Source organism: Mustela nivalis (assembly GCF_964662115.1).
Source record: "Mustela nivalis genome assembly, chromosome: 5".
Lineage (NCBI taxonomy): Eukaryota > Metazoa > Chordata > Mammalia > Carnivora > Mustelidae > Mustela > Mustela nivalis.
In genome coordinates this window covers 83,101,678-83,128,112 of record NC_139024.1, presented here as the reverse complement: position 1 = coordinate 83,128,112, position 26,435 = coordinate 83,101,678, and the positions used below count along the sequence as shown (strand labels likewise).

At 52.4% G+C, this 26,435-nt stretch overlaps 1 protein-coding gene across 17 annotated transcripts; it reads right to left on the bottom strand.

Annotated features, from left to right (window-relative positions):
* Nucleotides 1-730: 730 nt before the first annotated feature.
* FGD2 (FYVE, RhoGEF and PH domain containing 2) lies at nt 731-25,542 on the bottom strand. 17 transcript variants are annotated; one of them, XM_082732261.1, is made up of 18 exons: nt 25,517-25,541; nt 25,208-25,329; nt 23,247-23,348; nt 19,910-20,144; nt 18,273-18,353; nt 17,196-17,344; nt 15,555-15,711; nt 15,192-15,330; nt 14,599-14,657; nt 14,221-14,367; nt 13,401-13,493; nt 7,114-7,193; nt 6,999-7,029; nt 6,488-6,580; nt 5,768-5,902; nt 2,951-3,097; nt 2,240-2,386; nt 731-1,891 (listed from the first exon to the last, which is right to left on the bottom strand). In XM_082732261.1, the coding sequence occupies exons 3-18, from the start codon at nt 23,327-23,329 to the stop codon at nt 1,676-1,678; spliced, it is 1,992 nt and encodes a 663-aa protein (XP_082588387.1). In that variant the 5' UTR covers nt 23,330-23,348; nt 25,208-25,329; nt 25,517-25,541; the 3' UTR covers nt 731-1,675. The 17 variants fall into 17 exon arrangements, with proteins under 17 accessions (XP_082588387.1, XP_082588390.1, XP_082588392.1 ...); XM_082732264.1 differs by lacking the exon at nt 25,517-25,541 and having other exon boundaries at nt 5,768-5,899; nt 25,208-25,495; XM_082732266.1 differs by lacking the exon at nt 25,517-25,541 and having other exon boundaries at nt 17,196-17,245; nt 25,208-25,495.
* Between the last annotated feature and the right edge of the window lie 893 nt (nt 25,543-26,435).

Genomic DNA, 26,435 nt, shown 5'->3' with positions numbered 1-26,435 from the left:
AAATATTTGTGGAATGAAAGAACGAACTCATGGCTGGGCTGGTTCCAGAGAGACTGTGCCAATGAGGTTTTCTTGGGCTTTTTAAAATACCCTACAGCAGGGAGGTAGCCTCAGGTTGGGCGCAGGCAAACTGTTGGGCCGGGATGGAGCAAAGATCTATGGCTCATCCATTTTGCCTTTTTTTTTTTTTTAAGTTTTATTTATTTATTTGAGAGAGAGAGAGATTGAGCATGGGGAGGGGCAGAGGAAAAGAGAAATGTTAGCAGACTGCTCCCTGAGCTCAAAGCCTGATGCCGGGTGGATCCCAGGACCCTAAGATCATGACTTGAGCCAAACACCTAGCCCACTGAGCCACCCAGAGGCCCCCCTGTTTTTCTTTAAGGGCAGAGCCCAGCTGGCGGGCCTGATGGAAAGGGCTCAGGGTGTCAGGGCCCACGCTGGGATCACTGCTACCCCCTAGTGGTCCCTCTGGGAAAAGCAGTCTCACCTGGGAGCCCTGGGCAGGACAAGCGTGTTCCTGCCCTCTCCTCCTCCTCCCACCTTTTCCCTCTTTCCCACTCTCCTCCCCTCTCTGCTTGCCTGATGGAAAGAGCTTTGATGTGGCTCTGGCACCCACCAGCCATAGGACCTGGAGCCAATAACTAAACCTCTTTGGGACTCAGTCTCCTCATCTGGAAAATGGGCATTGCAACTCCTGAGAGTGAAATGAGATAGTCCAGTACACACCCAGTGCAGTGCCTGGCCCAGTAGATGCTTATTATTTATTATTCTGATTATTATCACGTCTGGCACTCAACAGGTGCTCGACCATTGCCGATTTGCTCACTCTCTTCTTCATCTGGGTAGTCCAAGCTGAGACTCAGGATGGTACTCCTAAAGCATTCCTGTGCTTCCCTCACCCCAGACCAATGACATCCACAATCTTTGTAATGGATATGGGCATTGGTATTTTTTAAATTTTTAGGATTTTTAAAAAATCTTTTTTTTTAAAGTTTTCTTTAAATTTATCTGAGACAGAGAGAAAGCATGCATGAGTGGGGCAGGGAGGGGAAGAGGGAGAGGGAGAAGCAGACTCCCCACTGAGCAGGGAGCCTGACGTGGGGCTCAATCCCAGGACGCCGGGATCATGACCGGAGCTGAAGGCAGACGCTTAACCAACTGAGCCACCCAGGCACCCCTTCGTTGTTTTATTTTGTTTTCTTTTGTTTGAAGCTTCCCAGGTGATGCTAATGTACAGCCCAGTGGCGAACCATACTGGTGACCAACAGTCCTGGGTTATCTGGGACTTTCCAGGTATTAGCACTGTAAGTCCTACAACCAGGAAACCCCTCAGCCCTGGGCAAACAGGGATACTTGGTCACCCCCTCCCCAAAGGAACAGACCCACATTTTCTGAATCCCAGATCAAGATGCACCGTCTGGGCGCCAATGACTAGAAATTGGTTGTTTGTTTTTTAAAGTTAATTTTTTTTTTTTTTTAAGTAATCTCTATACCCAACGCAGGCTCAAACTTATGGCCCCAAGATTAAGAGTTGTACACTCTACAGACTGAGCCAGCCAGGTGCCCCTGGAAATTGGTTATTTGAAAGCTCAACGTGGAATAGTGGATCACAGATGCCACAGGGTCAGCCCCAGGCAGGAGTCGGGCCCTGAAGGGGAGAGCGGTCGGCTGGGGGTCAGTCGGACAGGTCTCCATCACTGGGCCCCCTTGGGCTCCAGCCACTGGCGGCCCGCTCCATGGCCTTCACCCAGCGGTCCCTCAGCTCCTCGGTTTCAGCCTTGAAGGTATAAAGCTGGCCTGACTGTTGCAGCTGGAAGACCCGAGAGTCAGCCTGGGTCCCCGCAGTCACCTGGTAGCCCAGCAGGGGGACGGAGGTGTGAGCCCGCATGTCCTAGGAGGGGAGGAGAGAGCCATGGGCCACTGTCTTTCTGCTCAGCCCCAGCACGTGGGGCAGCCAATTTGAAGGTAAAAGCCACATACCCACCTCTTGCTCCCCAAACACCCAGGAAGCACAGTGGACTGGTGGGAGGGCATCACGATGGACTGGCTGCCCGCTGGGCAAAGCTGTTGTGACCTGGAGTCTAGGCCCAGCTCTGAGAGCCACTAACCCTCTGACTGGAAGGAACCACATCCTCCCTGGGTCTCAGTTTCCTCCTCTGACATATGGGGCCAACAATACCCCCCATATACACACATACCATGAGAAGGCCAAGGTCTGGGAGGCAGCGGGTGGCATTACCTGAGGGGCAGCATAGACATAGAGGACGAGGGGGTCGTCCCGGGGGATCACACACCAGCCCCGGGGCCCACTCTTGCCCCACTTGTCCCCAACCAGCTGCAGGAAGCCGCACATGATGCTTTGCTCGGACCCTGTCGTGGACCCTTTCTAAAAACCAGAGAGAGAGAGAGAGGGAGAGAGAGAGACTGTCGGGCTGTCGGGGAATGCAGCACCCACCCTGTGTCAGACACTGGACCGGGGGCTTGACAATCACCATTTCTAGTCCTTGCAGCAACCCTACAAGGAGGGGTCATTTGTCCCTGAGCCTCAGAGAGGTCCCATCACGGCCCTATTGTCACATAGCTGGTGGGTGGCAGAGCTGTGGTCAAGCCCCAGCCAGCCTGAGCTTGGGGCAGTGCTGAGAGGGCTAATCACCTGTGAGTTGCCCCAGGGAACAGAACTGGGACCCGAGCAGGGAAAGGGCTGTGTGGCCTCCTGGGTGGGGAAGGCATGAGCAGGGAACAGGGAAGACTGGAAAGTGGGCAGGGGTCCATGGAGGGGCATAGCCGTGAACCCCGGAAGCTGTGTTCAGCTGGAAGGCACGGGGGGTCTTTCCCCACCTCCCCAGGACCATAGGCAGAGAGAAGGATGGCAAGTGTGACCTCGGCTGGCTTGGTCCTGAGCACCAAGGACAGGGCCAGCACTTGCTGACTGGAGGCCCTCTGCGCTCACCTCTAGGATGCCCCGCTTCTTGTCCTCTTTGTCCTCACGGAGCACATTTCCAGTGAGGAAGGTGTAGCAGTGGAAGCACACGCGGTTGGGCCGGTTGCCATCATATTTGAGCTCAGCCCGGTAGTCAGAGCACTTGGCACACACCACCTAGGCGAGGAGGGGGAAAGAGGGGCTTGGGGCCTGAGGTGAGGCAGAGGAGGGCTGCACTGGTGCCTTGGCACTGGTACCTGGGAGATGGTGGGGGGCATGAGAGCCCCTGGGGACAGGAGGAACACAAAGCAAACTTCAGGAGAGGAATGGAGGCAGAGACAAGTGGTCCCCTGTGCTGGCAGAGGCCCAGCCTGGAGGCCATGGCTTCAGGGGAGAGCTCAGGCCCTGCGCTTCCCCAGCTGGGAGCTCAAGAGCTTCCTCCCAGCTGCGCTCAGCACCCCACACAGGTGTGTCTTGATTCCCCCTTTGTGAGATCGGCTCTTAATCCCAGGGGCTTCCCTGCACACACCCCTGCCTCTAATTCACTTCTCCAAGCTCTCTCTCCCCTCTGCCATTTCCTCTGATTGTCCCAGCCTCCCCACCAGGGGGACAGCGCTGGCCCTTCCATTTTCCCCTGATAGCAAGGGGGGCAGTGACTTCCCTAGGGCCCCTCCACTCACAGGCAGCAGCTGGCCCTCCCTGGGACAAGACAGGTATTTAAAGTTCCATGGTTTAGCTTTAAGATTCATGCAATCCTAGAGTCAAGCATGTTCTAATATAAAAATGAAGGGTGGGTTGTTTTTGCCAGGAAGATCTGTCATGTGCATTGGGGGGAATGCCCCCCACCCTCCCCCTGCTGGCCCAGCGAGGAGAAAGCCCCCAGGCAGACCAACACGGATCATGCCAGGAAGCCAGGAGAAAGAGGCCTGGCAAGACTCGGAGAGAAGCATGGGGGGGCGGGGTGTAGCTGTAACCTCCAGGGAGACTGGGGTGTCACCGTGAGTCTAGGATGTGGGGTTGGAAATGGGGGGCAAGACACAGAGACGAGGGGGCTCCTCTGGGTGGCCAACACAGCACTTGGGAGGGCCCCCCTGGAGAAGGCCTGGCCAGCCCCACCCTCACCAGGATTCCGGTCTGGCAGGTGGGAAGACAGAAACTGGGCACCCGAATGACTGAAAAGATGACTCACAGAATACAAAGGTCGGTGCAGGCAGGAGAAATCCTGAAATTGGGCCAGGGGTATCTCACAGAGCCCTACACAGGGGGCTTTAACTACCTTGGGAATATTTCATTTTATTGAGCTTTAAATTTTTTTTAACTTGCTAGTGTATATTTATTTTCTCCTCCCCCAGCTTTTTAGTCTGAAAAATTTCAAACCTACGGACAAGTCAAAAGAACACTGCAATGATACCGTCCCCACCAAACTCTCCAATTGTTAACATTTTTGCCACATTTGCTCTCTATATATCAATGTACTTTTTTTCTGAACAATTTGAGTATAAATTACAGTGATTGTGACACCATACCCTCAAATAAATAGCTGGTGTCGCGTAAGAACAAGAGCATTTTCCTGCCTGCTCATTATGTCATGATCACACTTGGGAAATTTAACATCCATCTAGGATTACTGCTTGTGATCAAATTTTCCCCAAAGTTCCCAATAAGGGCCTCTGTGGCTGGTTTCGTTTTTCCCATCCACGATTCAGTCAAAGATCATACATTTCATTCAGTTGTCAAAATGTTATATTTCCTCCCTGTACCTTGAAGGTCACAGGTATCGTGACTCTATGCGCCTTTTTTGTATTTCTTAACTATTTTAAATAATGTTTTAGGAACTACTTACCAAATTGCAATCGTGAATTGACTCAACCCTTATTTGCAGACGTGAATCACCAAGAACAGTGGCTAATCCCCGGATCCTTTCTATTTGGCTCTGATAGAACGCCTCACTTACGTCTGAACACAGGTGTGTTCCCAGTCCTTGAAATTTACTCTGTGCCCCAACTGCCATGGAGTGCATTTTGGGGACACCTCCCTGCCCAGCTGGTCTCCTGTCTCCTGGTGGTCATTAAAGACTGAGGCCGTAAAGGGCTTCTCTGTTTGCAGAGTAAACCGAGGGGGGTTGTTGGGTCCACAGAGAACAGCCCAAGTGCAGCGGGTGCTTGAAAAACAAAGCAGGATCTGCCTCAAGGAACCAGTCCTGAGCTGATACAAGAAGGCGACAGGTTCCTTCCTCAATCAGCTGGTGACTGCCGCTCTGAGCGAGCCCCACCCAAAACTGCTGAGGAAGGAAAGGAGGAGCTCACTACCACCCTGAAGGCAGTTATTATAATCCCTACCGCCCAGGCGAGGAAACTGAGGCACAGTTAGCCGAAGAACTGAGCAGGTGCTGGAGGGCCAAGGACTTCCCAGAGAGGAGGGGCCCGAGAGCCAAGGTCGCACAAGAAGACGGGAGGAGAGGCGTGGGGCTGGTGGGGTCTGGGACTGCTGGGTGGACTGGGAGACCACCTCCCCAGGCTGAGTCTGGGGCTCTCAGGAAGCAGTGGTAAGAACAGGTGAACGCACAGGGCCACTTCACAGGGTGTCTCGAGCACCTCGTCTAAGCCCTGCGAGCCTCATTTCCCCATGTGCAGAATGGGGATCACAGAAGCCGCTGGGTTGCAGGGGGACATTGTAAGATCCAAACAAGGCCACTCACATATCCGGGCCTGAGTTAGCACCCAGCGCCCCTGGGTGGCATGGGTTCAGGCCGGCAGAGTTGGTGGGGAGACCGGAGGGGCCCTGGGCTGGGAGGGTGGAGGCAGACGAGGGACAGGTGAGGGGACAGGTGCTGGCGGGACTACTCACATAGCCACAGGCGCGGCAGTGGTGCCGGCGGCGCATCAGGGCGTTGAAGGGCTCCCGGCAACGCATGCACATGGTCACCATCTTGTCCCGGACCCACTGTGGTGCCCGGAGGCCCAGCTCCTCGGACTGCAGCTGCTGGGCGGTCAGGTGGGGGCTTCAGGACCCCCTTCTGACCCTGCCCCGAGGCCCGGGGGCCTTCTGCCCACCTGGCTTCCCAGGGGCTTCCGCTCGAAGCGGCAAGCACTATACTACGGATCAGTTCATATGACTCCCTTTGCACAGGTGAGGAAGCTGAGCCCAGAGATGTCAAGGGACTCAGCAAAGACACCCAGCAAGCCAGAGTTCGGAGCTCAGAGTGGAAGTCAAGTCCCCCACTCTCCCTCTCCCACCCCACCTGCCTCCCACCTCCCCTTGGTATTAATGTTTCATGGGCACTTTCATCCCCAACCTGCCTCCCCCGACAGCCTGAGCTACACAGACATGAAATCCTTCCTAGGGAGGATTGCATAAAGAGGCTCCCAAAGGAAATTTTTGCTAATGGGAGAACCTTTGGCACGGAGTCTCTGATGTGGGGGTGGGTGGGCTTTCTTGGGTCCCTTTAAATCAGTCCCAGTGGGTGACATTCCCCTGCCCTGCGGGCTGGGTTAGGCAGAGCCAAAAGAGGGAATGCGCCTGTGTAAGACTGGTGGCTCCCACGAGGAAGGCAAAGGCTTCATTTACTTCCTGCTCCTGGGTGTCTCCCTCAGGGCCCTGGACCGCAGCCTTGAAGGTTTCATTCCGCTTCTCGATCTGGTCAATGGCTGCTTGGCAGGCCTAAGGGGACATGGGAGGCAGTTAGGGAGTGGCAGGGAGGGCTCACTCCTCTGTCCATCTACCCATTCGGTCAACAGACACTGCTGGAAGCCTCCTGGGTGCTGGGTGCTGGGTGCCGGGTTCTAAACACACCCAGCTGACTCAAGGGAGGAGAAACAGTTAGCCTCAGATTACAGATGGGAAAACTGAGCCTCAAGGACATTATGTGACCTGCCCAAGGCCACCCAGCTAGGCAGCGAAAGGCAGCAAGATCTCAACCCAGGTCTCATTCCAAACTAATACAGAGCGACCCCTGAGGAAGCACAGGGAGCAGCTGGGTATGTGTGCACACACGCGCACACACACCCCCTCCCCCCACCCCTGGCCTGGGTGGGTAGGCTGGGTTCAGAACCCCAGGGGCCCTGGAATGTTCTGGTACCTGTATCCAGGAAATCATTTCCTCCTGGGACCTGCTCGGAAAGTGAACACAGGTGTTGAGGAGAGCAGCCACTCCCGGTTTTCCCGCCTGGCCCAGCCCTCAGCTCCATGCCTACCGGGCTTGCAGCTCCAGAGTGCGCTGCTTCCCCGACACCAGGAAGGAGTGGGGGAACTCCGCATCAGTCAGCTCCCGCACCTGCTCGGGAATGAGAGGGAGATGACTCGTTCAGACTTGTCACACCCCGTCCCTCCAGGCACCGTGGGGTGGATGGAGGTGGATCGTGCCCAAGGAACAATTCGAATTTGAGGGACAGGTATGAGGACCTTCTCCATGGCCTCCCAAAATCTGCGGAGCCAAGTAAATGCACCTGAGCAAACAGGATGTCAAGGCTCCTAGAATTTCAGAGGTAGCTAAGTTGACTCTGTGTGAGGTAGGAGTGACAGTTTCTCAAAGAATTCACCAAAGATGGAAATTGGGTCATAAATTGGGTTTGGGGACAGAGCTTTTTCAAGAGCAGACCTAAGGTCTAGAATAAGACTCTTCATCCCATACAGGGAAGGAAGAAATTGGTTGCCCAATCCAGAGATCTGACAGACATCTCCCCCCACTTCCTGTCTTTCACTGTTCCCCTGTCTGAGAACCCCAAGTCCATAGCCATCATGAAGTCTGCCAGTGAGGAATACTTACTATGTGCCAGCCACTGAGCTCAGGGCTCCCCATACATGTTCTCAGTTAACACGTACTGCTGAACCCGCCAATCAACCCTAATTCTTAGCTGCGACACTCCTCCTGAGGGCAGTGGCAGCCAGTCATGGTCTCGCATACCCGAATCTGGTCAGGCCTCTAGGCTAGCTGCCAGTTTACAAGAAATGCGGGGGACCATGGGACATGTTGAGTGACACCTCAGGGGTGCAGTCAGCAAAATCCAGTCCGTGAGAAATGCTCCCAGAGAATGAGCTGATTGCTTCAATTAAAACATGAGAAAAAAGAAGAAGGAGGGGATGTGTAATGGATTAGAAGGGATGTCAGAAACACATCCTAAATGATTCAAACACATCAGCTGTGAGAAGGCATTTACACGTCAAAGAAAACCAAAGGATCTTAGTATTATTAAATAATTAGTATTAATTTGCTAGATGTGATAATGGTCCTGTTGTCACCTTTTATAGAAAAAAAAAAGAGTTCTTATCTTGTTCAGACACATACTGAAGTATTTATAGGTGAAATGATTATGGGTCTGAGCTTTGTTCTTAAAGAATCCGGTGGAAAGAGGAATAGGAGGGGGACGCTGGGGAAACAATACTGGCTTTGAGTTGACAACAGCTGAAATCAGGTGATGAGTGTACACAAGTTCTTTGAGCTACTTTCTTGGCTCTAAACTGTCCATAAGAAAAAGTTAAAGAAAATCTTCACAGTAATCTTGGGAGAGAGATGCTACCACCCTCATTTAGGAGAGGTGGAGATGGAGGCTCAGAGAGGGCAAGAGACCCGCCTGAGCTCACACAGCAGCCAAAGGACAGAATGAGGGTTTGAATTCAGGGTTTGGGCCTCCCAGGGGAAGGCAGAAGAACATCTATTTCCACCTCACCCCAGAGTCCTGTAAACGTAGACCTCTCCCAGAGTGGAGAGTCACAGGGGGAAACTAACACGTAGACAAGAGTTCCGGTGTGGGGAACCTTGTTGTTCTACCTGTTACCTGAGGCTTTCTGCTGGCTCCCTGCCCTGTGGTCACCAGGCTTTTGCACACCCTCAGGCCGGCCCATGGTGTCCCAGGGAAACTGACTCTGGATATGTCCTTCCTCATGTTAGGGCTGCTCTACCCTAGAGTTGGTCTGTTCCCTCTAGAAGGTGCCTGATGTGATTTGGACTTGAATCCATGGTAATGGGGAGGCTCTGAGGGTTGAAACATGGAGAAGCTCCTGTGATGTGGAAAGAGGTGTTGAGGAAAGTCACTCTAGCGGCTGTGTGCAAGGGGCAGAGAAGGGCTGGATCTGGGGGGAACAGACCAGCCTGCACCTGGGAAGCAAGAAGCTTTCTCTCTGGGGGACGATATGGGGAAATCTGGCAAGACTCCATGACTAATTGGTGAGGGAAAGAGGGGAGGGAAAGAAAAGAGAAATCTATGGTTTGGAGCCCAGAGATAAAAAGAAATATGATGCTTTTAATAGAAAAGGGGGAGCCAGGGGCGCCTGGGTGGCTCAGTCAGTAAACCTCTGCCTTCGGCTCAGGTCATGATCCCAGGGCCCTGGGATTGAGCCTCATATCAGGCTCCCTGCTAGGTGGGAAGCCCCCTTCTTCCTCTTGCACTATCACTGCTTGTGTTCCCTCTCTCGCTGTCTCTCTCTCTCTCAAATAAATAAATAAAGTATTTAAAAAAGAAAGAAAGAAAGGAAGGAAGGAAGAAAAAAAGAAAGAAAAGAAAAAGGGGAACCAGAGGGGCCAGAACCCCCCTCTGTAGAAGGGCAGGATGAAAGCTTCTAGAGGATTATTTCCAAGGTCTGCTGTGCCCAGTCTCGACCACTCCCCAAGTCTGGGCCCATTCAGGGCCCTGCTAACCCATACAGTGCCTTTGTGCTAATTAGAAAGAGACACCCCTTCTTCAAAACACTTTACTGACATCTGTTGGCAAACTGCATAATATTCAGATTTTGTTGGAACGAGACACTTGACTGCCATCTGCCGGACAATGAGAATTTTAAGTAAATGTCTTTTGGATGTCTGCTTGGATGAGATGTGCTCATCCTACGTGAGATGTGCTTCCCAGGCTGGCCTTGTGCGGGATGGCACAACATTAGGACCAACTGGGACCTTGGGAGAATCAGCTGCTGAGAACTAGGCTTCCTTGCTATCCAGAAAGGAGGAGGCCAAGAGGGTCATAGGCCAGTGGGAACCATCATGGTGGTCAAAGGCCAGACCTACCTTCAGACCGCAGACTTGGGAAATGGCTCCCATGCAGATGGCGGGCAGGTAGATAGCTCTGCCCTGGCTCAGCCTGAACCCTTCAGGAGAAGGTGCCGGGCAGCTGCTGGAGCATTCGACACTCTGTGCAGGAAATGTGCTCACTGGGATTGACAGGAGCCAGGAACTCGGCACGCACTGATGCTCTCGGTCTTGTCTCTGTGTATTTTCTCTTTAGGACTCTGTGTTGATCTCTCTATTCTTGGCTTTTCTATCTGTCAATCTCCGCCTCTCTTTTTCTACACCTGGGTCTCTGCCAGCCCTAAGACAGGGCTGCCTGTCTCCATTTCTGTTTCTGTCTGTCTGTTGCTCTCCATAAACCTGCCTTTCTCAGTCTCACTCACTAAGGCTCCCAGACCTACAAGCCTGCACACACCCTCGCCCCTGGGACATTCTGACCACTCAGGAAGGGCAGTTGGATGCCACGGGGTGAAGGGCTACAATCATAAAAGACTGCAGGCAGCTCAGGTGTGGGGAGGAGGCTAGAATCCCCATAGGGAGCTCAGGTCCCCCCATTGGACTTCATCATGCTCAAGCTGCACCCCACTTTCGGGTCCTTGATTGGGCCCAAAATGCCATGTAAGCTCAGTCAGGAGCAAGACAAGGTCCTCCCTGCTGAGGGGTCTCAGAGGCCCAGGGGTTCTCCAGAGGACTGAGGGTCCTGGCTCAACTCCTACCTGCACCTCCCTCCTGGGGCAGAACCTGGGCAGGGGGGGTGGGGGGCAGTGACAGGGAGACCGCATGGGAGAAATGGAAGCATACCAAGATCAGCTGGACTTGACCTCCACTTCTCCCAGCCCCAACCTTCAGGACACACTGGAGCTCAGGAGGGATCAGAGAGTTGTCAAGAAAGTCCCCCCTGCACCCTGACTTATTCCACTAGGCCTGCAATTCTCCATAAGCTTTGCGCCTCTGAGTTGAAGCCTAAAGAGGAGACAGTCCAGTAGGGTGATTGTCCAGGGACTCTGGACTCTGTTTTACCTGGTATGATTGCTCAAACCAAGATTTGCTGTGTGACGCCAAGCAAATTATAACCTTTCTGGGCCTCAGTTTCCTTTCAAAAGACTTTTAGGGGAACACTCTTACACTGTTGGTGAGAATGCAAACCAGGGCAGCCACTCTGGAAAATAGTAGGGAGCTTCCTCAAGAAGTTAGAGATCACTCGACCCTACGACCCAGCAATTGCACTACTGGGTATTTATCCAAAGGATACAAACATAGTGATTCAAAGGGAGCACATGCACCCAGATGTTTATAGCAGCAATGTCCATTATAGCCACACTATGGAAAGAGCCCAGATGTCCATCGACAGATGAATGGATAAAGAAGATGTGAGATATATATATATTATATATAGATATATAATATATATATATAATATTGAAATATTACTCAGCCATGGAAATGAATGAAATCTTGCCATTTGCAACAACGGAGATGGAGCGAAAGGGTATTATACTAAGCGAAATAAGTCAGTCAGGAAAAAAGCAAATATGTGATTTCACTCATGTGAAAATTAAGAAACAAAATAGATGAACATAGGAGAAGAGAAGGAAAAACAAAATAAGATGAAAACAGAGGGAGAGACAAGCTGTACGAGACTCTTAACTATAGGGAACAAACTTAGGGTTGCTGGAGAAGTGGCTGGGGGATGGTGTAACTGGGGGATGGGCATTAAGGAGGACACTTGATGGAATGAGCACTGGATGTCATATGCAACTGATGAATCACTAAATTCTACCCCTGGAACTAATTTTAAAAAAAAGACTTAATTTTTTTAGATCAATTTTAGGTTCACAGCAAAATGGAGAGGAAGATACAGAGATTTCCCATATACCCTCCCCCACCCCCACACACTCAGAACCTCTCCATTATCAACATCCCCCACCAGAGGAGGACATATGTGAGGACTGATGAACCTCCATGGACACATCATGGTCGCCCAGAGTCCGCAGTTCCCATTAGGATTCACTCTTGGTGTTGTACATTCTGGGGGATTGGCCAAATATCACTCCAGTGAAGCATGAGACAGCTTCGCCGTGCTTAAAATCCCCCAACCTGCGTGTCCCTCCCTCCCTCCCCACTAACCCCTGGAGCCACCGAGCTTTTTATGGTCTCCATAGTTTTGCCTTTTCTGGAGTGTCCGACAGCTGGAATCACACTGTGTGTAGCCTTTTTCAAATTGGCTTCTTTCACTTAGCAAAATGCACTGAAGTTTCCCGCCTGCCTTTCCATGGCTGGGTAGCTCATTTCTCTGTATCACTGAACAATATTCCGTGGTCTAGATGTGCCACAGTTTATTTCCGGATTTATTATTTATTTATTTATTTTGATGGGACTAACTACAGATAAACTCACAAGCAGGCATGTACCTGGTTATTCCTTTGTAGTTATTCACGGGGAACGACTAGCTAGCTGTCCCTCAGTGGTGGGCTAGCTGAATGGGTTATAGTACTTTGCACAGATGGGAACACCCTGCAGCTACCCACAGAAGGGTGAGGCCATTCTTAATGTCCTGAGGTGAACGACCACCAGACTTAGCCTGGAGTGAACTTAGTGAACTTAGCACTCAGTGAAAAAAGCAAAGTGGAGAACAGTGTCTCTGGAAAACGATTTCATTATTTATGCGAAACGTAAGTAAAGAAGCAATAATAAATATATTATTAGTTGGTGTCTGCAAAGACTACCTCCAGAAGGCCTTCGAAGAAGCAAAAAGTCTGTCTCCTGGAAGGGAACTAGGGGCTAGAGTTGGGGGGAGACTTCTCATTGTATGCACTTTTTATATTTGATTTGGGGATGTGTATTATCTATGCTTTAAAGTAAAAAGGTGTTATTTTTAAAAGAAACAGGCAAAGGAAACTAACAACCCCTCCACTATAGGGATACATGAGAGTCTGATGGGGTGATGCAGGGCCCAATCCACAGGGACCAGCCAGTAGGTGGACACTATTTATGGGCTCCTGTCCCCACGCATTTGTGGCCATCTCTGGCTGGGGACACACACGGTCTAGCGGTGGAGCTGACCATGCAGACCTTCACTGCTCCAACTGTGGCCTGTGGCCTGCAGCGGTAGCAGCTCTGGATGCTGGTTAGCAATGCAGAGTCTCAGGTCCCGCCCCAGACCAACCGCATCAGGACCTGCATTTTCGCAAGACTCCCAGGGCCTTGTGCACATATTAAAGTTGTTAGAGCTCTGGGGCAGTGGATAGGGAAAGCAGAGAGAGGTCAGGCCAGGGAGGGCACTGTCCCAAAGAGTGGGTCAGGCCTGTGCGCCCCCACAGGGAAGAGCTCCTACCCCAAAACGTTCCCATCTCCATGTTAGCCCAGGATCTCCAGATTTGGGTTCCTGGGTTGAGAACCTGGCAGACCCTGTTGCCATTCCCCATACTCGATCCCAGCCTCAGGAAGAAGCCCGGCGCTGTCAGGGAACGGGGTGCCTCTCACCTTCATTCCGGCCACGTCGATGCGGGTCCTCACCTGGAACTGGGCACCTACCTGGATGACCTTGGGTATACAGTAGAGTAGCATGTTGTTGAACTGCCGGAGACAAGGAATGGTGAGGGAGTGGGTAGTGGGCAGCAGGGCAGGAAGGATGGGGAGGCAGAGCTGGAGCACCCCTGCGCCTCCCTCTCCTCTCACCAGGCTCCAGGTCAGCTCCCAGGAGTCGCAGGTGTGATGAGGAAGGGGCTGTCTATCTGGCCTCCAATCTGACGAGGATGGTCACTGAAGAGTCGCCCTGCCTGTGGGCCTCAGACTTACAAGGCCTTTCTCATGGGGACTCAGGGCTACAGGGGCTCATGGGACATTACAGCCCCCTCCTCCAGACCTCCAGGGAGGACCAGTTGCCAGATTTCCAGGAGAACTGCCCCCCCTCCGGCTTCGTGAGTGCCAATTTGGGTAGTTCTTCTCATCAGCTAACCTGATTCTCTCCCGCTCTGCGTTCCTAGAGCAAGTTTAATGTTTAAAGTTCCTAGAGCAGTTTAATACTGCAAGGTTTGGAGCCTAACAGACTGGGTTCCAATTCTGCCTCTGTTGCTTCCTAGGGCCTACCTTCCTACCCTCAGTTGGAAATCCTGAGGCCTAGCCTGTGACTTGTCTAAAGTCACCGGGTGCCAAAGCAAAGCAATAACGCCCAGAGAAGCAGGCTCTTCCCTGCCTCTCCCATGGTGCCAGGCAGACACGAGGCAGGCAGGACCTGGTGGGGAGTGGCCCCTGGACCGCCCTCTCCAGGGCAGGGGGAGCGGGCCACTTAGCATCCTCATACCAAGAAAAGGTAGCGCTCCATGGGGTCACTGCGGCGGAAGGAGATTTTGAGGACGGGACCTTCGCGGAGCAGGGTGTTGGAGGGGTCCACTATGTCATCCTCGAGGCCCAGGCGCTGATACACATCCCACAGGTCCTGCAGCCGCTCCTGGGACAGGGGGAGCACCCTCAGCCAAGGCCCGGCAGGGCCCACCTGCTTCTGGAAGGTTTGTCTTGTGTGGACAGGGACGGGAGGTGAGGGGGAGGACAGCAGAGGCCGAGGGGATGAATAGATAGTGACCTGGACGGCTGGGGGGTGGGGTGGCTGAGAGCTGCAGGGAGGAGGTACAGGGCCCCTGGGGATGCCTGCTGGTCCCACCGCTGAGGGCGAGATGCTCACCATCTCAGTGATGGCTGCGTTGGAGTGCTGAGCGGCCAAGAAGATCATGTCCAGTGCTTCTGAAGGAGGGCACAGGGCCAGAATTATCTCCTGAAAATGTGGGGCTGGGGGCTGAGGCAGAAAGTCCTTAAGGCTTAACAAAGGGGCCCGAGAGTCTGCTATGAGTATGTAGGTGAAGCCTGGCCAGCACACGGGATGACTGTGTGATGGCCGCCATTTCTCACCCAGAGTGGAGAGGCTGGAAGCCACTGAAAGATAGGGCTTAGGCACTGGGCTTCTGTGACCAACTCATTCCTTCCCAAACCAAGCCAGACCCAGAGGGTGCTGTGGAAAGAGCACGGGCTTTGGTATAATATAGGCATAGCTTCAAATCCCAACTCTGCTCCTTTCTGGCTGTGTGACCTTGGGCAAGTTGCTTGATCTCTCTGGGCCTTAGTCGCTATAAAAAATGGTTAATGGTATAGATAATGTCTATTGACATTATTGTTGAAGTACCAATAATCAATGTTGATAGCTGATGGGGTGCTCAGTCAATAAAGGGGAGTGGCTCAGGCCTCCCTAGCCCCGTGGATTCCCGGGGGTGGTGTCCTCACTCTGAGCATCGGCCCGGTCTGGAGCCTGGGCTGGCAGCTTCTGGACGTACTCCTTGAGCAGCAGCTCATAGCGTGGGATTCTCTGCACAGGCTCCAGCATGTGGTGCTGCAGAGTCAGGCTGCCGGAGGCCTCGCTGCTCTTGGGGAGGGATGGGAGGAGGAACAGTGTGGGTTGAGAGTGGGGAAGGGCAGAGCGGGCCGCTGAGATGGCCAGGGGTGGGTGGGGGAGTGGGTGGGGCAGACTGGCGTGGGAAGCCTGTGCAAGCAGCTGAGCGGGAGGTGCCCCAGATCCCTTGGGGAATCTGAACCTGTACCCACCAGGGTGGCGGTGCAGGCTCGGCCCCAGCCCTTGCCCAGCCTCACCTGAATGCGGGTGATCACCTCCTGGAAGGGGGCAGACTTGTCAGTCCAGCTGGCCAGCAGCTCAGCCGCTCGCTCAAAGTTCTTGACATACTCACTGTACATCTTCAGGAATGGGGCCAGTTTCTGGATGACGTCACCGATGCGGGGGGTAGCTGTCCTGGAAGAGGGCCACCTGTACTGCCTTCAGCCCAAGGACCTCCTCTCTCGACTTCAGGCAGGGTCAGGTTAGGCCAGGCTCTCTGAACCACACAACCCCCCAAAACAGTCCTTCTGCTGCACTTCTGGGTGCAGGCATGGGGGCTCATCACCCTCACCCACATGTGTGGGGTCCAGCCCCCTCAGACTCTGAGCCCCGAGGGCAGATGCTGCTCTCTTCCACCCGCAGACCCAGCATAGCGTCGGGCCCCCACATCCTGAAACCACTTGAGGCAGCTGACATAATGGCAGCAAGGGCCAGAAGCCAAGCACCGTCCAAGACACGCCACGGGTCTCACCCCATTTAATTCTCACACCTCTGTGAGGGGTGATCATCGGCCCATCTTAGAGATGACGGAACAGCCCCAGAGGGGTAAGAACATATGCAGGGTCATATTGTGGTAGGGCCTGAAGATCAGCCCAGGGGCTGTGACAGCAGAGCGATGAGGGGCCCCACGGTCCCTGAAGCTGGCCTTCCTGAGATTGATTCCCAACTGTTCCACTTACTCTAGCTGTGTATTCTTGGACAAGTCACCTAACCTCTCTGCATCTCCATTCTCCCATTGGAAAAAAAAACAGGAATGGTAGTAAGCATAAGGTCATCTTTAAAACAATAACAACAAAACACCCAGGGGTGTCTAGGTGGTGAATTTGGTCAAGTGTCCGACTCCTGGTTTCAGCTCAGGTCATGATCTCAGGATCATTGGATCGAGCCCTTTGTCTGGCTCTGAGCTCAGAGTGGAGTCTGCCTCAGATTCTCCCTCCCTCTCCCTCCTACTCACTCTCTCTGTCTCTCAAATAAATAAAATCTTTTTAAAAATCTTCAAAATAAAATAAAATAACAAAAACCAACCCACATTTTATCATGAAAAACTTTAAGCCGTCATGAAGGAAAAAGAATATAATAATGAGGCCCTATAAATCCGACTCTGAATTCAACAACTATGGACATTTCTCTTTGCTGAAGAATTTTAAAGGACACCCCAGTTCTTGTGGCATTTCTTTAGCAAAATATATGAAGCAAGTAATTCCTCCACCAAATGCTTCAGTGGTCATCTCTGAAAATGAAGACAGTTCCTTGCATCACCGCACAGGAGATGGGTTTGAAGAATCAGTGAGTTCATAGGTATGAAACCCAAGGCCGGGTATGTCAGAAGCCCTCAGTTAGCACTGCCTCTTTCCACTGGCTCTGAAGTCCCTCAGCCTGCTGGGGACCGACACACCCCCTTCCCCAGGACACACACACACACACACACACACAGCCCCTTAGCACCCACGTGTCCAAGCCCCTAACTGTGAACACAGACTGAGCTCAGGGGAGCTGATGGTCTCCATCAGCAGGGGCAGGGGTCCGAACAGGCCAAAGCCAGTACCGCGGGGGTCTGCACCCTGTCCCGGCCTGGGCTGCGGCCATGGGGGCTCAGGTGTTCACGGAGGACCTCTCACCAGTCGTCCAGCCGCCGCTGCAGCTCCGGGAGGAAGAACTGTGCGTGGAACTGGTAGATGGAGGAGATGTTGGAGAAGATGAGCCTGACCACGTCCTCGGGGAAGGCCTTGCTGGCGCGGGCCTCCCTCAGCAGCTCCTGGAAGAACACCTGCAGCCGCGCCCGCCAGTCACTAGGTCCATGGCCGAGAAGAGCCCCCCACCCCCACCCCGCACACCCGCCCAGATGGAGACAGGCACAGCCTGGGGCCTTTCCGGGCCCTTCTGTGGTCTGGGGGATGCTTTCACCTCTTCAGCCTCCCATCATCCTTGAAACAGCCTCAGGAAGAGACAGAAAGGGTGGTATTCTGCCCACTTTACAGAAGGCAAATGAAGGCCTAGAGGCTCAGGGACTTGGCCGGGGGCTGGCCGCTAATGAATGTCAGAAATGGGCCCACCTCGTGTCGGTCAAGGTCTTCGACTTCACCAAGCTAAGGATCATGCTCCAAATGCACAAATATTTAACCCTCAGGCTTGGGGCTTCTTAAGAATGTGTGAAGTCTAGGGGCGCCTGGGTGGCTCAGTGGGTTAAGCCGATGCCTTCAGCTCAGGTCATGATCTCAGAGTCCTGGGATCGAGTCCCACATCGGGCTCTCTGCTCAGCAGGGAGCCTGCTTCCTCCTCTCTCTCTGCCTGCCTCTCTGCCTACTTGTGATCTCTCTCTGTCAAATAAATAAATAAAATCTTAAAAAAAAAAAAAAAAGAATGTGTGAAGTCTAATAACAGTGAGGATGTTGGGTGTGGGGGTGACAGATGAGGACTCTGCGCGCGCGCGGCAGGGAAGGCCACGTGCACTCTGCTACATGCGAGGTGCCGGCCTGGGCACCAGGGCTGGAATGGCAGGGGGCATCAATTCCCTAAATCCTCATTTCTGCCCCAACTCCAGCCAATGGGGGTGAAAGACTGAAGCTTCCTCGAATCACATGCCAGGTCCTCACTCTCAGCGCCAGTGAGGTACACATAAGGGAGAGTGAAGGTGGGGAGAGGAGAACTGGGTGCTGGGGCTCAGAGCAGGACAGGGCAATATTCTGGCTCCTGACCTGGTCTAGCAGATGTAGGCGGGCCACGTAGGCCTTCTCTGTCTCCAGGAGCTCCTGGACGATCCTCTTTTCCTCAGGCTCCTGCAGGCGGGTCAAGGGGGAGAAGGAGAAGGAGAGAGACAGCTCTGGTCTCCTCTGATGGGGACCCTGGGTGTAGTCTCCAAAGATGTCCCAGTGAACGCCCACTTCCCGGCACTCATGCCCTCCCACAGTGCATCTAGGCTGGCGCCAGGATCACTTTAACAAAGAATGGGGCAGGAAGTGGGGCTGTGCCAGACCTGGTCCAAAGGCCTAAAAGGTTTGGAAGCTTCTTGGAAGCTTATGTTCTCTTGGGAGCCAGGAACCACCACATCTGGAAATTTGGCTGTCCTGATGGAGAGGCCATATCAAGAGGAGAGGCCCAAAGACCTCAGTCAGAGAGAGAGCCAAGGGCCCAGCTGTACTAGCACCCCAGCTGAACCCAGCTTCTACTGTCCCTACCCAGATACCGGGCTTGAGAACTGAGCTGTCTCGGGCATTCCAGCACTGGTCACCATCTGACTGCAGTCATGGGAGAAACTCTATCATGGGCTGAATTGTGTCCCCCTCCCCAAATCCATACATTGAAGGTCTAAAGCCCCAATATGACTGTATTTGGACATAGGGCCTTGGAGATGATAATTACAATTAAATGAAGTCATAAGGGTGAGGTCCTCATCCAACAGAACCGGTGTCCTTAGAAGAGTAGGGACAGACCCCAGGAGAGTATGTGCATGAGGACACAGTGAGACAAAAGCCATTGATAAGCCAGGACAAGAGCCTTCACCAGACACCCACCCTGCCAGCACCTTGATCTTGGACTTCCAGTCTCCAGAATCGTAAGGAAATTTATTTCCGGTAAATCGCCCAGTTTGTAGCATTTTGTCATGGCAGCCCCAAGCTAGCTAACACAAGCCCCAAGTGAGACCAACAGAAGAACCATAGGGAGCTTTCTAGTCAACCCAGAGATTTGTGAGAAATAATAAATTGTACTCAGCCACCACATGATCACCCTCCCCATTTTATAAATGAGGGAACGGCACAAAGAGGCACTTTAAAAGTGCTTTGCCTAAGGTCACACAGTTAGAAAGCAGAAGAGCTGGGGCATGACCCCTGGTGGTCTGGCTCCAGGGTGTACAGGATCATGCACCCTAGCCCTTGAACTCCACAGACAATCAAACCGACACCCAGACTGGGCAGGTGACCCATCCAGGATCAGTCTAACGGCAGCATTTGCACTAGCCTCTATTTCTAGTTGGAATTGTTGCCTTTTTCGGTGGATAAACTGAGGCCACACTTGGGAAGGGTACCAGTTCACAAAATGGAGACCCTTCTAAGCTGCGTGGCCTTGGACAAGTTCTTTAAGCTGTCTGAGTTTTCATGTCCTTGCCTAAAAGATTCCCTCAGTGAGGGGCACGGGAAATGATGCCAGCAGTGGGGTGCGCTGTAGGCATTAACCAAAGGCCATTAAGAGGAGAGAATCTAGCTGTCAATTGATCTCTGGTGACATAAGACCCCCGCCTAGGAAAGTGCTGGCTTTGGCTGGGGGAGAATTTTCTGGGAGGAGGTCAGTGAAGGGGTCCCCCCAGCTCCCCACTTTTGCTCTAGCCCTCAGGCACCTGTGTCCCTAGCCCAGGGTCGGTCCCAGGCTGGCAAGATTTCCTCCAGGCTCCACTGGACAGTTTGTTCTTCAGGGAGCTCAGGTACCGCCTGCTAACCATCCTAGGCTCGGACCCCTGCAGGGTCTCCCCAAGGTTGGGCTCCTTCCATGGCTCTGCAGGTGGGGGAGCCCTGCCCCCAGGGCAGTGATGTTCGATCTCCAGCTTGCAGACTCTGGATGCTGCACCTGGAGTCCTGAGGTGAACAAAACAGATTTGAGGGTTTCCTGGCTGTAAAATAGGAAGAAGGATAGCACTTCTATCCTTATGGGTAGGGGTTATGGGTGGGGATTATGGGTGATTAATGCAAATCACAGGTATGAAGTGGCCCCTGCACTCAGAATGAATTTGCTAAGTAAAACATCCACTTCCTTCCCCAACATCTTCTTGGAGGGAACTCCAGTCTTCAAAATGAGTCAGCTTAGACTTGTTTTGTTTTCTGGAGAAAAACATACTTCCCTCTTTAAAATGCAGTGAGGAACCCCTCATCTGTATGCAGTGCTTTCTAAGTGGCCCCAGATCACCCTCACCTGTACATCTCACCTCTGTTTTTAGTCTCTGTGGCAGGAAAGGCCCTAAAATCTGAGTAACTTACATATGGAGAGGAGGTGGGAGCCATGGAACACTCTACAGGGAGGGCAGAGTTGCTGAAGCTGGGGCTTTTCCATGGGAACCGTGCCCTCTACATCTCCAGTGGCAGGGGAAAGGCAGGCTGGAAGCAGTTTCCTTGTTCCTCTAGGAATGCCCTCTTTGTGTAGCTTTATGTGTGTTTATCCTACTACTAGGTCCACAGGCTAGTTAAATTCTTTAGATAAAAGAGGCCACCCTCACTGAATATATCCCACAATTTGGGCTATCCCCATTTTCTTTGGTATGGAAGGGCTTGCAATGAGACAGACAGGCTGGTAGATGGAGAGACCAGACATGTACAAAGTCTCCAAAACTCTGAGAAAAATTTTCATGACCCTGGTTTTGCAGCTAAGAAAACTGAGGTACAGAGAGCATTAGTGACAAAGCTGGGGTGACAAAGATGGGGTCCAGATCAGGCATGCTGGCTCCTGAGACCTCACCATAAACTGCCCCTCCCCATTTGGGTTAAGGAGAAGCAGGTCCGGAGGGTCAACATGTCCGCCCCGAGTCCCTCAGCTGTTTGGTGGGAGAGAGAGGATTGGAAACTAGTCCTCATGGCTCCCCATGGGCTCTTCCACCCCTGTCTGGCACCCTGGTGCCTGGTTCCTCAGCCCGTGGAAATAGCTGGATCTTTGGCTTTCTGTTCTACATTTGGTTTCAGCTTCTGCATTTCCTCCAAGTGCCCCAGGCCAGCTTCTGTTTCCTTTTCACCCCTCAGTTTCAGATCAGCTAAGGTGCTGGGGAGACCTCACAAGAAAGCCAAAGCCAAGGCTGCTGGTATGGGGTCCTCACCCGATAAAGGGTGGCTCTCATCCTGTGGACAAGGCCTCCTCTGACCCCATCCTGGTCTGCAGGCTGCCTCCTCCTGCCCAGTGTTGCCTGGGCCTGGCACACATGCCAAGGGTCTCCACTGGGCATGCCTGGCCTGCTGAGTTGGGTGGTGCTCTCTCCCCACACTCCAAGGGGTGGGTGGTGGGCCAGGAAGGGTGTGCCTAGAGCTGTCCTCGGTGCTGAACTAGAATGTGCTTGGCAAAGAACTCTGGGAGAGGCGGGGTAAGGTCAGGTGCTCAAGAAGATGAACCACCCTTCTAGGCCCACATCTGTGCCACATCCACTGCGAAGCCCACAGAAGTCTTTCTCTGTTCTGAGTGCCCTCAGCACAGAATCTAGGCTCCTCTTGGGAAATCTATTGTCTGTGACCTGGCATCACAGTGATTCCATAGCTTAATGGTCAAAGACAGAAATCCTCTCAGCAGGGATCATTCTTACGGCTCCTGTGTCCACTACAGTTCCTGGGTGATGCTGTGTATCCCAGGTCAAGTCCATATACAATGGCTAGTCCATGTGGGGGTACAAAGACCCCTGGATTTGCCTCAATAGAACAACCTGATGGAAATCTCAGCTCCAGAGCTCCTTGGGACAGGCTGAGACCTCTGTTGCAAGTATACACAGTTCAGCTTCTCCCAGTGCTATATCCTGCACCGACAAGTGTCATTCCCAAAACTATCCCCAGTAAATCTACTGAAGCAAATTTCTACCTTAGAGTCTATTTCCAGAGAATGCTACCGACAACAGTTTTAACACAGTGCTGGGTATAAGAGACACCGGCAGGGGGATGCCCAGGGTGGCTCAATCAGTTAATCATCTGCCTCCGGCTCAGGTCATAATCCTGGGGTTCTGGGATCGAGTTCCAGCGTCGGGCTCCCTGCTCAGTGGGGAGCCTGCTTCTCCCTCTGCCTGCAGCAACCCCTGCTTGTGCTCTCCCTTTCTCCCTCTCTCTGACAAGTCAAGAAATCAAATCTTCAAAAAAAAGAAAAAAGAAGAAGAAAAGAAAAAAAAGCCTGCAGAGTAGATTAATGTCACACAGACACACACACACCGCCAGGGCCACCAGTAACCTCCACACATCCGGCCCAGTTTTTTTCCCTTCAGATGGGAGCCCCTATCCATGAACCTGAAGCATTTTGAGCCTCCCTGCCTCTCTGTACACCCACAGTCTCATCAGAAGGTAGGACTACAAATAGACCTACCCTCTGGAGGCTCTTAGATAATTAAAGGAAAAAAGTCACACAAGTCACTTGGAACAGTGTCCCAAACGTAGGCTGCTGATCCGTCCAGGTTCGCTCAGTACAGTCTCAGCTTTTCCTTTTGCCCCCTTCCCTCCGCCAAAAAAATTTAATGGCATCCACTTCCAGTTTTAATTGTGCCCTGATTGGAATGATAAATTATACGGTTGTCCTACTTATAAAGAGTGTCTGATAAGCATCACTATCATTGCTGAGGGAGAGGCAATGGGTGGAGTCCTGCAGCCCCAGCACTGTGGGGCCCACCCACACTCACTCAACTACACACCTCTGGACTGTCCCCAACACATCTGTGCACACACCCTCCCTGCTGCGCAGCTCCTGGGGCCTGACCACACTCCTCCATGCTACCAGGAATCCAGGCACAGCCCAGATAGGAGGAGGTGTCCAGCATGGGCCCAGAGAGAGAACTGCACTGGGGGACCAAGGTGGCCCGAGTACTGATCCTTAACCATGGAGACAGGGAGGGCCTGGGCTCCAGGCCTGGTGGTGGGTGGGCAGAGGGGGGCCTGGGCTGGACAATGGAACTACAGGGAGCCCACCGGTTGGCTCTGGCGACCCTTGCCACCCCCACCACCCCATACCTGCTGTTTTCAAACACGGTCACCAGACTGGACACAGATGCCAGCTTCTCCTTACTCTCTCCCTCCATTCTGCAGGCCTCCATGGTGGTCCTCAGCTACCCCCTGAAACAGGGCGGGAGGCCTCCAATCAGCTCCTTCAGCCACCCTCACCTGGGGTCACAGAGGGGCTAAGGCATCCTGGAATGAGTCCTGGTCTTTCCAGAGGGCTCAGTAGGCCTACTCCCAGCTTCAGAGTAAGGAAGGAGAAGTGGTCCCAGAGCCACAGCCCCAAAGAGGAAAGGCCCGTGCTTCCTCCAGGAGGGAGGAGCCTGCTCAGGCCCCATCCTCCCTCACAGGGTCTGACCTTATGCTCTCAAGGGGGCAACGGGACCCAGAGGCAGTTTCTGGAGCCCTCCCATGGCTGATCTTGACCAGTCACGATTTCTCATAAGGCCCAGTGGATTTTACTTGAGATTTTCTCAGCAACTTCTTTTCTGCATCTGACCATTCGCTCACTCTATGAGGAAACCACTCTTTTCAAATTAAAAATAGATCACAAACCTGTTAAGGGCTTGCAGGAAGGAGTACAGAGCTGCTCTCACGTCCCCATCTGGGCTCTCATTTTAATGGCTACTGTCTCCACCTCCTTGCCCCAGGGGAGAGCAGCTTCCTCCCCGAAACTCTGATAATAACAGCTAACGCACACTCTTTTTAGTGCTTTACAAGCATTTTCTCATTTAATCCCACAATAATCTTATGAGGCAGCCCCATTACTACCTCCATTTCACAAAAGAAAAAAACTGAAGATCAGAAAGGTCAAGTAACCTGACCAAAGTCACCCAGTGAGGACACAAAAGAAGTCAGATGTCCAAAGCAAAGGTGAGCTGCCTACAATTCCAACAGAGATTTGGTTGAGAATCCGGATGACCACATTCTTGCTTCATCATCCCCAGACTGCCCTGCTCTTAGCGTGCCGGGTTGTCTCTGCTGGAAGCTTCCCCTACCACCCGGTCTCCCAGCCCTTCCACAACAAATGCCCATCTCCTAATCCCCCTTACAGCTTTACTGGCCCTTCAGGGCTCTCCCACTGGGTTCCAGTCTCACTGGTCCTGAAGCAGGGCGCTCCACTGAGACTCATCTTTGTCCTCAAAGCTTAGGGACTGGGCCTTAGTCATCTGGATCCCAGACGTGGATGGCACAGCTTCATGCCCAAGCACCTGTAAACCCCCGGGGGCTCACACACCCACCTGCCCCACCAGCTCAGAGCTTCGCCTGAACAATTTCTTCTAGCAGATGCCTGACTACTTCCCCCAACCCTAAACTTCACCAATCCTCTCCACTTCTTTTCTTTTTTAAGATTGTATTTATTTATTCATTTTTCTAAAGAGTTATTTATTTGAGAGAGAGAAAGGGAGAGAGAGCATGTGAGGGCAGGGGCAGAGGGAGAGAATCTTCACGAAGACTTCCTGCTGAGCACAGAGCCCAAGGGTGGGAGTGGGGGGTGGGGAGGATGGGACTGGACTCAATCCCACCGCCCATGAGATTGTGACCTGAGCCAAAATCAGGTCGCAGATGCTCAAGAAGGACAGAGCCACCCAGGTGCCCCAGTCCTCCTCACTTTCTGTTTTCACATTTTATCATGGAGAAGTTAGAACACATGCAAAAGTAGACAGCATAACATAATGCGCTCACATGAACCCATAACCCAGACCCAACAACCATCAACTCATGGCCAGTCCTGCCTCATTTGCAGCCACATTCATTCCCCCTTATTTGGAAGCAAATACTCAATGTCAAATGATCACTCCCATAAATGTTTTGGTGTGTATCCAAAAGATAAGGAAACATATATATATATATTATACGCACACATCCATATATGGTAATAGTATTCCCTATATGCATACACACATATGCTACATACATGTATATGCCTATACATAAGACAGTACTACCATTTCCATACCCCAAGAGATATTTACCAGTAATTCCTTGAAGTAATCGAAAATTGAGTCAGCAAAGATCCAGTTGCCTCCTAAATGTCATCTCCAGTGGCCTGAGTCCTCCCCAAAAATTCATCTGGTAACCCTAGCCCCCAGCGTGTCTATATTGGGAAACAGGGCGTTTAGGAAGTAATTAAGCTTAAATGAGGTCATATGAAGAAGGTCCTTTTAAGGATTGGTGGCCTTCTAAGATAAAGAAGAGCAATCTCTTCACGCCCACCTCTCCCCACAGCCTGCACACCCTCTGAGGGGAGGCCATGGGAGGCTAACCAGGAAGAGAGACCTTACCGGAAACAGAACACCGCGAGTGCCTTGATCTGGAACTTCAAGCCTCCAGATAGTGAGAAATAAGTTCATGCTCTTTTTCAGCCTCTCGGGCTGTGGTATTTTGTTATGGCAGCCTGAGCAGACTCATCCATCATCATTTTTTTTCTTTCTTTCTTTTTTAATTTGGAGCTATGGGCTCCTGGCTGATTCAGTTGGTGGAACGTGTGACTCTTGATTTCGGGGGTCATGAGTTCGAGACCCATGTTGGGGATAGAGATAACTTAATAAAAAAAAATCAGGATTCAGGGCGCCTGAGTGGCTCAGTGGGTTAAGCCGCTGCCTTCGGCTCAGGTCATGATCTCGGGGTCCCGGGATCGAGTCCTGCATCGGGCTCTCTGCTCAGCAGGGAGCCTGCTTCCTCCTCTCTCTCTGCCTGCCTCTCTGCCTACTTGTGATCTCTCTCTGTCAAATAAATAAATAAAATCTTAAAAAAAAAAATCAGGATTCAAATAAAGTCTACAGATTACAATGTCCCACCTATGAACTCCCTTTCCACTCACAGGTTTACTTCACTTTTTGTTTTCCCACACAATACAACTCAGAGGACACTGGGTTGCTAGCCCTACAGGTCCCATGGTCAGGACTTTGCTGATTGCAGGGCTGACCCCTGGATTTCCTGTCCATGGTGGTTCAATCTAGGGGCTTTGCTCAGATCCATTTTTAACTGCCACTTTTTCCTGGACGTTTCCAGGTCTGGGGAGGACTCTTCTTGGTTCTCTTCTTCCCTAGACTGCAGGACCCAGTTGCTTCCTCAGCCTCCCACCAGACTGTACACAGGTTCCCCGTGGGCAGGGCAAGTCCTCAGGCCTGGATCCCCAGCCCAGCTCAGGGTCCAGAACATAGAAGGGCCTCAGGAGTCCTGTGGAATGGACAGATACAA